Source organism: Macaca thibetana, chromosome 9, assembly GCF_024542745.1.
Source record: "Macaca thibetana thibetana isolate TM-01 chromosome 9, ASM2454274v1, whole genome shotgun sequence".
NCBI classification, from domain to species: Eukaryota; Metazoa; Chordata; class Mammalia; order Primates; family Cercopithecidae; genus Macaca; species Macaca thibetana.
The window spans coordinates 93,746,641-93,758,691 of record NC_065586.1 but is presented as its reverse complement, the minus strand read 5'-3'; the positions used below and the strand labels follow the sequence as shown (position 1 = coordinate 93,758,691).

The window sequence follows — 12,051 nt, the reverse complement described above, 5'->3', positions numbered from 1 at the left end:
ACTAGAATCACCTGAACCTGGGAGATGGAGGTTGCAGTGAACCAAGATCATGCCACTGTACTCCAGCCTAGGCGACAGAGTAAGACTCTGTCTTGAAACAAAACAAAACAAAACAACAAAACACAATGATTTTTCTCTAGTGTATGAGATTAGGATGGTCAAGGCCGGGCATGGTAGCTCATGCCTGTAATCCCAGCACTTTGGGAGGCCAAGGCAGGCGGATCATAAGGTCAGGAGTTTGAGACCAGCCTGGTTAATGCAGTGAAACCCCGTCTCTACTAAAAATACAAAAAATTATCCGGGCGTGGTGGCAGGCGCCTGTAGTCCCAGCTACTCAAGAGGCTGAGGCAGGAGAATGGCATGAACCCAGGAGGCGGAGCTTGCAGTGGGCCAAGATTGCGCCACTGCACTCCAGCCTGGGCAACAGGGTAAGACTCCATGTCAAAAAAAAAAAAAAGGAGATTAGGATGGTCAAATGACTTCTTTTTACTTTTTTCTTTTTTTTTTGACACTGAGTTTCACTCTGTTACCCAGGCTAGAGTACAGTGGCATGATCTCAGCTCACTGCAACCTCTGCCTCCCGAGTTCAAACAATTCTCCTGCCACAGCCTCCCAAGTAGCTGGGGACTACAGGCACATGCCCCCATGCCCAACTAATTTTTGTATTTTTTGGTGGAGGCAGGGTTTCACCATGTTGCTCAGGCTGGTCTCGAACTCCTGAACTCAAGTGATCCACCCACCTCGGCCTCCCAGAGCATGAGCCACCACGCCCAGCCTCTTTTTACTTTTTGTCTTTTTTGTTATTGTTTTGAGGGTCTCACTCTGTTGCACAGGTGGGAGTGCAGTGGCACAATCATGGCTCACTACAGCCTCAACCTCCCAGCCTCAAGAGATCCTCCCACATCAGCCTCCTGAATAGCTGCGACCACAGGCACACGCCACCATGCCCAGCTGATTTTTTTTCATATTTTTTGTAGAGACAGGGTTTGCCACGTTGCCCAGGCTGGTCTCGAACTCCTGAGCTTAAGTGATCTGCCCACCTCAGTCTCCCAAACTGTTGGGGATTACAGGCATGAGCCACTGCACCTGGCCCAGCTTCTCTTTTTACTTTTTACACATCTATACTGCTTACATTTTTTGATGGTGTATATTGGTATTATATTTTTATGGATATATATTGCTATTTTATTTTACAAATAACTATTGTGACCAAACAAGAAACACGTAAATAAATCATGCTAACCAAACTTTTCTGTCTCATATTCCTGCTTTTTCCTTTGATCACTGAAAATATTCATTTATTCTCGCTTTTTACCGCTGACCACCCCACCTCTATCCCTAGAAAAGCAGGAAAAGTAATAGACATAAACCCTGAGGTTTCCCACTCAAAGGAGCTCATTATGTCTGAGAAGCAGTGTCTTACTTCAAAGTGCACTAAGCAGGAAATGCCAGATTAGGCCATTCCTAAACACCTGGTCTCCTGGAAGAAAAACTAAACTCCCCATAAGCTTTAGAGCCTGCCAAAGGACCACAGCGCTTAAAGAAACCTCTGCCTTCTAGTCCCTGCCCTGTCGCTAGCCAGCTGTGTGACCATGGATAAGGCCTTTCCATTCTCTGGGCTCCATTTCCTCTATTGAATGGGGTAGGAGATGTGGGGGGCAACAATGCCAACCTATAAGACTACTGGGAAGGGACTGGTGCCGTAGCTCACACCTGTAATTATAGCACTTTGGGAGACTGCGGCGGGTGGATCATGTGAGGTCAGGAATTTGAGACCAGCCTGGCTAACATAGTGAAACCCTGTCTGTACTAAAAATACAAAAATTGGTGGGACATGGTGGTGCACGCCTGTAGTCCCAGCTACTTGGAAGGCAGAGGCAGAATTGCTTGAACCTGGGAGATACAGGTTGCAGTGAACTGAGAACATACCATTGCATTACAGCTTGAGTGACAGAGCGAGACTCCATCTCAAAAAAACAAAAGACTACAGGGAAGATCAAATAGGGTAATGCAGGGAGAAGCACATTTTAAACCGCAAAACGCTCCACCACTAAAATAGAGTAGAGCAGGGGCTTACCAGCCTTTGTGGAAAGCAGAGCCACTTTTTACTTTGCCTGAAATTCACAAACAGACAGGAGAGGGAAGAGGGGAGTAAGGGAGGGGCCTTGGCAGCTGATGGTGTTTTCCTCCACCCACTGTCCAGTCACAAACCAAATTATGAAGACAGCGTGTGTGCCTGTGTGTATGTTTGTGTGCACAGGGACTGGAATGGTTCTTTGGAAAAGAGTGGGTGTGGTGCACACATGTGGCATCAGATCCCAGCCTGGAGCTGTTCCAGGTGAGTTTTGAAATCTTCCTGTTTCCTGGCTGCAGATGTCACGCCCAGGGCACAGGGAGGAGGAGTGTTCCAGGTGAGTTTTGAAAAAAGTATTACTGTTTCCTGGCTGCAGATTTCACGCCCGGGGCACAGGGAGGAGGAGCCCGGGAGGAAGCCTTTTAACTCTGCCCTCACATCCTTTCCAGGGCATCCGTCAGTAGCCAGCAGCTGGCTGGGCAAAGAATCTGAGGGGAATCGGGGCAAAGGCAGGTGGGGTGTGGCCCAGGCGGCAACACCAGAGCAGGCCACAGTGGTATGCAGGGAAAAAAACAGGGCCTGGGCTACAGGAGACCCCAGTTCTGCCCCTCGTCAGCTATGTAGCATCAGGCAGGTTGCCACCATGCCCTGGACTTCGTTTCCCCTTCTGTAAAGCGATGGGGTTGGACTAGAACAGGACACTGTAGCTCCACAACCACGGTCTTTCTGCGCCCAGAATGAGAGGCAGTGGAGCTCTGTAACAGAGCGCCCATTGAGAGCAGGGACAAAAGCCTCTGGAATTTCCTCCAGCCTCCATCAGGGACACAGGCAGTTTTCTTCCCTCTGGTTTCTGTCCTCAGGCAACCCCTGGTCCAGGCTCCTAATTGCACCGGACATCTGTGAACTCACTCTCTTTCCTTCCTAGAAGGAAAGAGGAAGCCAGAGAGGCAGAAAAGAGGCCAGCAGCAGGGCGTGAGGCACAATGAGACAGAATGGGAGGACCTCACACGGAGGGATACTGCAGAAGACCAGGACGGAAGACACACACGCCAAGAGCAAACAACCAAACTTTATCCAGAAAAGCATATTTGTAATCACCACTCAACAATGAGGCACATCCGTCCCCCCTCCCCAACCACCCTCACTCTTCCCAAATCCACTCTCCCTTTTGGCTTTTATAGAACACTGTAGAAATCCTTTCCTGGGTCTGCAAATGGCCCTAGACTGGGATGGGAGCTGCCCAGAGTGGTCTTGGGCTGGACTGAGTCCTGGTACCCAGAGAGAGAGGCCTATGCAACTGCCTCCAGTATCCAAAAGTTCTGGGGGCAGGTCAGGGGCCACCCCTATGGCACAGGGCCTTGAGGGAGGGTGAATGTGGGCGGTCTTACGCGTCCTTCTCATACCTGGCAGACAGAGGGAGCACAAGCCGCTGGAAGCCAAGCGGGAAGGCACATCTAGAAGAGCAGTGAGCTCTGGAATGCTACAGGCACGTGTGGATGGATGAGGCTCCATGGCGGCCAAGGAGATATCTGCTCCTGAGTAAGGTCATCTGACCACAGACAGCACCAGGGACTGGGGGCTAAGAAGGAGATCTTGAGAAGGATGGACCTGAGCTAAAGATGTAACTTAGATGGTGATCTGAAAAATGAAAAAAAGAATAAAGGCTGGAACTCAAACCCATTGTTTAGGGTACAAGAGTACACAGCTAAGTTCCAGGTGTCCAGAATCTTGTGTCCAAATCATAGCACAAGGAGAACAGGAATTCTCTTGAGTTAAGGCAAAATCAGTCTTCACCCATCTGGGCTCTTCCATTGAATGGTGTGGAAAGGAAGCTGCTGGGCAGAGGTCATTCCTCTCCCCATCTCCCCCTACTGCCAGTGAAGACTCTGAAAGTTTCTGCAGGCCCAGGCCAGAATGGTGTTGCCAGCCCAGGGCAGCGGGCCCTGAAAGTGGTTGATGTGACCAGCTCTGGGAATCTCCATGGCCTCAGCAACATGGAAACCTGCAACAGGAGAGCCAAAGTCAATGGGCTTCCAAGGCACCCCAAGTGTCTCACCCCAGGTTCTCACCGCATCAGCACTTGGGGCTGAGGGAACATTACCCTTCCTGGAGCTTGGCAGTGGGACCTGGCCTAACTGAGACATTGAAGGAGTTGGGGGACTTTGGGATCAGTGTTCTAGAATTTCCCAGAGAAGAGAAAAAAACAACCACAATTTGGCCGGGTGCAGTGGCTCACGCCTGTAATCTGAGCACTTTGGAAGGCTGAGGTGGGTGGATCACTTGAGGTCAGGAGTTCAAGACCAGCCTAGCCAACATGGTGAAACTCTGTTTCTACTAAAAATACAAAAATTAGCTGGGTGTGTTGGCCCGCGCCTGTAGTCCCAGCTACTTAGGAGGCTGAGGCAGGAGAATGGCTTGAACCCGGGAGGCGAAGGTTGCAGTGAACTGAGATCACGCCATTGGACTCCAGCCTGGGTGACAGCAAGACTCCGTCTCACACACACACACACACAAAAAAAAAAACAAAAAACAAACAAAAAAACCCCACGATTTTACTGGGTACAGAGTTTCAGTTTTACAAGATGAGAAAAGTTCTGAAGATAGATGGTGGTGGTGGTGGTGATGGCTGCATAACAATATGAATGTTCTTTTTGAGACAGGGTCTCGCTGTCACCCAGGATGGAGTACAGTGGCACCAACACGGCTCACCGCAGCCTCGACCTCTTGGGCTCAAACGATCCCCACCCTCAGCCTCCTAAGCAGCTGGAATCACAGGCACACACCACCACACTCAGCTAATTTTTAAAAACTTGTTGTAGAAACACGATCTTGCTATGTTGCCAAGACTAGTCTCAAGCCTCAGCGTCCCCAAAGTGCTGGGATTACAGACATGAGCCACTGTGCCTCGCTGTGAATGTTCTTAATGCCACTGAACTATACACTTAAAAATTGTTAAGATGGTAAATTTTAAGTATATTTTGCCACAATTTAAAAAACAGCTATATTAACATGTACATTACATGTTAATTAAAAACCAGATACATTCACATGTATCTAACATGTATTGATACCCTACTATATAGAGTATAGCCTGGTCATGAAGAGGCCAGGCTGCCAGGGTTCAAATCCTACCTCTACCACTCATTAGCTGGGAGACCTTGGGCAAGGTATTTAACCTCTCTGGGACTCATTTTCCTCATTCGGAATATGGAAATGACATTAGAACCCACCTCAATAGGGTTATTGAGAGAATCAATGGACACATGTAAAATGCTTCGAGATGTGCCAGCCACATAGTAGAGCTACACAGGTGCTCTGACGGCAACATATCTAGAATTACATTCATGCTTCACACACCCTAAAACTACACCTTTGCAACCTCCACAGAGAAATCTAACACCTGTGCACCTAAACTTTAAAAACAAGCTCACGAAAACACATGGCCTCCCCTCTTCTAGTTTCTAATCCAGAGAAGGTTGAGCCTTTTCAAACAGCAGGGCCAGGCACAGTGGCTCACACCTGTAATCCCAACACTCTGGGAGGCTGAGACAGGAGGATCTCTTGAGCCCAGGAGTTCAAGACCAGTATACAAAATATAATGGGGCCCTGTCTCTACAAAAATTTACAAATTAGCCAGGCTTGGTGTCACGTGCCTGTAGTCCCAGCTACCTGGGAGGCTGAGATGAGAGGATCGCTTGAGTCTGGGAGGTCTGCAGTGAGCCACAATCACACCACTGCACTCGTGTGGGTGACACAATAAGACTGCCTCAAAAACAAAACAAAAAAGAAAGAAAAAATAAAAGCGCAGACCATTGAAGGATTTTAGCGAAAAGATTGAATCTTCACAACTCCATAGATACTGTGGTTATTACTGTCACCTCTCCAACTTGCTCTGAATAAAAACCCTTTAACTTTTGGAAAAGGAGTAGGCTCTGTGCTTTTTATTCAAATGCCCATGACCCCTTCCAGAAAACCAAGAAGCGTCTTACCTTACAGGCCCAGCCAGCAGGTCACCCCAGCGTCAGAGAGTGGTTCTTCTCTTTGGTAAGGGAGATCCACCCTGCCAGCTGCTTCAGGTCAGTGCCAGGATCTCTTGCAGGTGACTTTCCTTTAGACTGGGAAAACCATCTGAACAACTTTGGCTTCATTTCTCCAACAATGTAAAGGAATGTTCATATTTCCCAGTTCGGGTCTCTGGCTAGGGGCAGCAATCTCCTTCCTCCATGGGGTGGGTCCCCTCCCTCTGCTAGAGAAATTCCCTGGGGAAGAAAGAGAAGGCGCTCCCCAAATCTTCAAACAGAACACAGCCAATGGGTTGGGCCCTTAGGCATGAATGAGAGCCCGTACAGCACAGGGATGCATGGAACCTCAAGGTAGGAATACTGCTCCAGGCCCAGGAGCAGTTAATACAGTAAACTAAATTATTTCTGTAACAGCGGGACTTCTCAGAGTCTTTGATAAGCTAATGAGCATCTCCAGGAAAGGGAGACAGCACCGCTGACAAACCTATTTGGCCTTGAAACCCTCTTTTCGGAGAGGCGGCTCCTGAGCCAGGGGTCCTGACTCACCCACTCTTTTAATGAAAACAGCGCTGGACTGCAAGTCTGGGTTCTAATCTTACTCTGGCTGTTCCCAAGAGCAGGCTCTGGGTCCCCATCTGTAAGAAGGGGTGGGGTTCACCTTAACATTCCGCCATGGTCGTGGGACTCCTAATGCAAACAGATAGGGGGGATGAGGATGAGGGGGGCGGCAGAAGCCTGTGAGGAAGGCTGGGAAGAAACTTGTGTCACAGAGAGGCCAGGACAGTTAGCGTGTGTTCGGGACTGGCCTGCAAAAACCTGAAGGACAAAGGCGGAGTAGGCAGAGGCACGAGGAGACTCCACAAGTGTATGTGTACAGCCCACCGGCTCCTCCTATCCGTCCCCACCTCGGCGGATGGGCCCCACCCCAGGACAACCAAGCACCAAGAGACAGACTGAGAAGGGCCTCGCAGGATGCCCGCACAACCCCCAGCTAAAACCAAACGCTCATCCTGCGACCAGCCAAGGCCTGTCCTCAGCTCCGCCCGCGGCCCAGCGCCTGCGTTTCACAGCACCGGAGGCTGGGAGAGCGGCCGGGGAAGGGGGTGCTCTTCCGACCGCGGGGAGGGAGGGAAGGGGGCAGGCGGAAGCCTGGTTCCAATTTGGGAGCCTCCTCCGGATCTACGCGGCGCCCGTCCACGTCTTAGTCTCAGCAGGGAAGGGAAGAGGAACCGCGAGGTTTCGCCTCGGAGCGGCTGGTCTGCGAGTGTGCATCCGCCCGTCGGATCGCAGCCTGCGCTGGTCCCGGGAGACTGCGCGTCCGGCGCGGCTGTCGGGATTCTGGGCAGTGGCTAGGATTCTGGGCGGCGGCGGCGCTGCCGTCGGGCGGGAGCTGCGCGTCAGGGTCCCTGGGCGCGGGCGACAGTGGAAACAGGGAGAGGGTGCCAGGGCGCACCCGCGCGGGGCGGCGGCGAGGGGAGGGACTGGGGGCGCTGGTCTCCGGGGGTCCCCCGCCCCGATCAGGGCCGCGGCGGGCGCGGGCGGCCTCACGCCACCTCCTGCTTGCCCTGGCAGCGACGCCCGCAGCCGTAGAGCGCCGACAGCAGGTAGAGGCCGTGGCAGACGCCGCCGCAGACGGCGGCCGCCAGGAAGGCGTGGTAGGCGCAGGGCAGCGGGTAATCCTTGAGGTTGCAGTAGCTGTGGCGCTGCATCTGGTCACTCATAATGCCGGTCGCGGCGCCGTAGAGCGCGGCCGCCAGCACATCGTGCGCCACGTTGACCACGAGCCAGCGCGAGCCCAGCACGGGGACCAGCTCGTGCTTGCCCAGCAGCGTGAGGAAGTAGAGGCCCAGAGTAAGCAGCCAGAAGAGCACCGACACGAAGAGCGCGAAGTGCACGGGGCCCTGGTACTTGCTGGTGGCGATAGTGATCCAGAAGGCGGCGCCGGCCAGCAGCTGCAGCAGCCGCAACACGCCCAGCGGGCTGCGCAGGAAGGGCCGCTGCAGGCGCACCGCGCCGCGGGCCGCACGCGCCTGGGGCGGCGGCTGGCGCGGTGGCGGCGGGAGCATGGCCCCCGGACGCGGTGGCGGCGGCGGCGGCGCCCCGAGCAGCGGAATGGCGGCGCCTTGCTCGCTGGGGCAGCCCGGCCCAGGTGCCCGCTGCGCCCGCCGCGGCCTCCTCGCCTTGCTCCCCTCTTAGTCCTCTCTTCCTCTCCTCCTTTCCCCACCCTTCCTCTCCTCTCTCCTCCCCTCGACTCTCCTTGCCTTCTCTCTCCTGCTCTCCACCCTTCCCACCCGCCCCTTTCCCTTCCCACCCGCCCCTTTCCCTTCCCCTTCCCCTTCCCCTCCGCGGTCTCCTCCCCCGCGCGCTCCTCCCGGCTTCCTGCCATCTCTCTTGCAGTCTCGCTCACCACCCTGGCGCCCCCCTTTCCCCTCCGCGCCAGGCCCCCAGCTCGGATTCCTTCGTCCTCGGGCCAGGGCAGGGCGCACCTCCCAGCCCGACGCGGGCCTTCCACCCTCCCCGCCCGTGCGCTGCTGCGCCAAGTTTGCACATCTGGGGCCGCCCCTACCCGCACTGCCTCCTCCTTTCCCCTTTCTCCAGCCGTAGCGCCCACCCCGGGCCTCTGGGCTCTTTCTGGGCGCGGGAGGAGAGCAGTGCTAGTTTTGAACTGACATCCACTGTCACCTGGACGTCGGCAGTCTCCTGCCAGGGCCCGCCTTGTCCTGTCCAAAGCTGTCCAAGTTCCCCGTGTGGGAGTAAAAATCCATCACCCACCAGAGGCACCGCCACCCGTCCCACTCGACACAAGTTTATCGTCCACACCCTCTTTTATCCAACCCTTCCTTACCATCCTCCCGTCTTGCCCAGATTCAAAATACGCTACCTAACATGGCCGGGACACAAACCCAGGGCCAAGAGGAAGCAAAGCCCACGGGCTTAACTAGTAGGCCTAACTGCTTGTGATGGAGGCTAACGATGCTTTACATTATTGTTATTCCGTGCGACCGCTTTACCTGCGTTCTCATTTAACCCTCGAAACAACCACAGATACACGCAACTCCGCTCATTTTACTGAGGAGGAATGAAGACCAGGAAGCTGATAACTACCGCGAGTAGTTCTCTCCTTCTTGCACCTTTGTGCCCATGGCATGTTTCTTTTTCTTTTTCTTTTTTTGGTCGGGGCGAGTGGGATAGAGTCCTATTCTGTCACCCAGGTTGCAGGGCAGTGGAGCGATCTCTGCTCACTGCAACCTCCGCCTCCCAGGCTCAAGTGATTCTCCTGCCTCGGTCTCCCAAGTAGCTGGGACTACAGTCGCAAGTACCACCACACCCGGCTAATTTTTGTATGTTTTTTGGTAGAGACAGGGCTTTGCCATGTTGGTCAGGCTGGTCTCGAGCTCCTGACCTCAAGTGATCTGTCCCCCTTGGCTCCCAAAGTGCTGGGATTGCAGGCATGAACCACCAAGCCAGGTCATGACATCTTTCTAAAAGACAGACCTGGTTATTCATTGCATTGCTTCCCCTACTGAGGCAGCACAGAAACTGTCTCTTCTGTGTGGCCTGTTTCACAATTTGTCCCCAACCAATTTCCAGCTTCCTGGCTGGCCACTTCCTTCCCTTTCCCATGCTGTTACCTGGCATACCAACCCCACCAATCCTTTCCAGTTTCCCAAGTAAGCTCAGAATACCCTGCATTCCCAGACCCCACTTGACAGCAAAACTCCTATTAATCCTTCAAGGCCCAGTTTAAATGCTACTTCCTTTTGGTCCAGCCTCTGAGGCTGCTCTTCTAGGCCCCCAGTTGGACTATCCCTCTGCAGCAGTGTTGAGTTGGCTACATCATAACTATTGGATATCATGTCTTATCCATCTTTGCCTGTGCCTGGCACGTAGGAGACCCTCAGTAAAATATGTGGAACAGATGACTGAGTGGCTGCAGGGGCAGCAGTGGAACTGAGGGGGCCCCTCTTACCCTGGGGACTGTGCGTGCCTCAGACCTACAGTTGACCCCACGCCGCAGAGCTAGTCTTCATCTCCCGGTCATAAGATGAGTCCTCTGGCCTTTGGCCTGGCTGAGCAGGTCCTCTTCCAGCAGACTGGCTCCCCTTGGGAGAGAAAAGCTATGTGGCTTCTCAGCAGGTAATGCCTCTCACTGTCAACTCAGCCCACTTAAAGAAGGCTCTGAATGCATTTAAAAAAAAAGAGAGAGAGAGATCTTGCCATATTGCCCAGGCTGATTTCAAACTCCGGGGCTCAAATGATCCTCCCTCCTCAGCCTCCTAAAGTGTTGGGATTATAGGCATGAGCTACTGCACCTGGCCTAAATGCATATATACACACACACACACACACACACACACACACACACACACACACACACACACACACACACACACACACACACATGCATTTGAGATGGAGTCTCAGTCTGTCACCCAGGCTGGAGTGCAGTGGCAGGATCTCAGCTCACTGCAGCCTCCGCCTCCCAGGTTCAAGTGATTCTCCTGCCTCAGCCTCCCAGGTTAAAGTGATTCTTCTGCCTCAGCTTCCTGCCAGGCTGGGACTACAGGCATGTGCCATCATACCTGGCTAATTTTTGTGTTTTTAGTACAGATGGGGTTTTGCTATGTTGGCCAGGCTGGTCTCAAACTCCTGACCTCAAATGATCTGCCTGCCTCGGCCTCCCAAAGTGCTGGGATTACAGGCTTGAATGCATATTTTAAATGAACAAATGGTGATGTATAACACCTCTGTCCGTGTGTGACAGCAGGGTGTAGAGACTCCGGGTGCAGGCCCTGGAGTCAGACTGCCAGGCTATGCATCACTGCTTCACTACTCCTTAGTGCTGGAACCCACGGGGAGGGTAGGCTTGAGCTCTTTGTGCCTCAGTTTCCTCATCTCTAAAATCCTGTTACCAGCAAATAGATATTGAGCACCTATTAAATGCTGGGCACTGTTTTAGGGGCCAGTGATTCATAATATAAATGTGATTTTTTTTTTTTTTTTTTTTTTGAAACAGAGCCTCACTCTGTCACCAAGGCTGGAGTGCAGTGGCGCGATCTCGGCTCAATGTAAGCTCTTCCTCCTGGGTTTAGGCCATTTTCCTGCCTCAGCATCCCGAGGCGCCCGCCACCACACCCGGCTAATTTTTTGTATTTTCAGTAGAGACGGGGTTTCACCGTGTTAGCCAGGATGATCTCGATCTCCTGACCTCATGATCCGCCCACCTCAGCCTCCCAAAGTGCTGGGATTACAGGCGTGAGCCGCCGTGCCCGGCCAATATACATGTGATTTTTATTAATTGAATGCTTACTGTATTCTAGGCACTATGATGAGCACTTTATATTCGTTGTTTAACTTGATCCTTACACCAACGCTATAAAATGATTGTTATTCGCTCTGATTTGCTGATGGGGAAACTGGGGCTTACAGGGTTCAAGAAGCTGACCATGGCTGGGCGTGGTGGCTAACCCCTGTAATCCCAGCACTTTGGGAGGCCAAGGTGGGTGGATCATGAGGTCAGGAGTTTGAGACCAGCCTGGCCAACATGGTGAAACCCCATCTCTGCTAAAGATTCAAAAATTAGCCCAGCCTGGTGGCATGCGCCTATAGTCCCAGCTACTCGGGAGGCTAAGGCAGGAGAATCGCTTGAACTAGGGAGTCAGAGGTTGCAGTGAGTCAAGATAGCACCATTGCACTCCAGCCTAGCGACAGAGCAAGACTCCATCTCAAAAAAAAAAAAAAAAAGAAGAAGAAGAAGAAGCTGACTATGTTCACAGGAAGGTGGTGACAGCTCAAACACCAGCCCAGGGGAGCTGACTCCATACCACATTTAAAGTGCATTTATATAATTTCCACATTTTATTCTTGACTACACTCACAGGGACCCGGAAAGGCTAAGTGACTTGCCCAAAGAAACCCAACTTGTAAGTGTCATTGTCGTGACTCAAACCTAGG

General features: G+C 52.7%; 2 protein-coding genes across 2 annotated transcripts in view; one reads left to right on the top strand and one right to left on the bottom strand.

Moving 5' to 3' along the window:
* MMS19 (MMS19 homolog, cytosolic iron-sulfur assembly component) overlaps nucleotides 1-12,051 on the top strand; it is a 458,727-nt gene that overhangs the window by 197,804 nt on the left and 248,872 nt on the right. The window lies entirely within an intron of this gene.
* Nucleotides 3,124-8,319, bottom strand: MARVELD1 (MARVEL domain containing 1). Its single transcript, XM_050802950.1, has 2 exons — nucleotides 6,064-8,319; nucleotides 3,124-4,076 (listed from the first exon to the last, which is right to left on the bottom strand). Exon 1 carries the CDS (start codon nucleotides 8,160-8,162, stop codon nucleotides 7,641-7,643), a length of 522 nt encoding a protein of 173 aa, XP_050658907.1. The 5' UTR covers nucleotides 8,163-8,319; the 3' UTR covers nucleotides 3,124-4,076; nucleotides 6,064-7,640.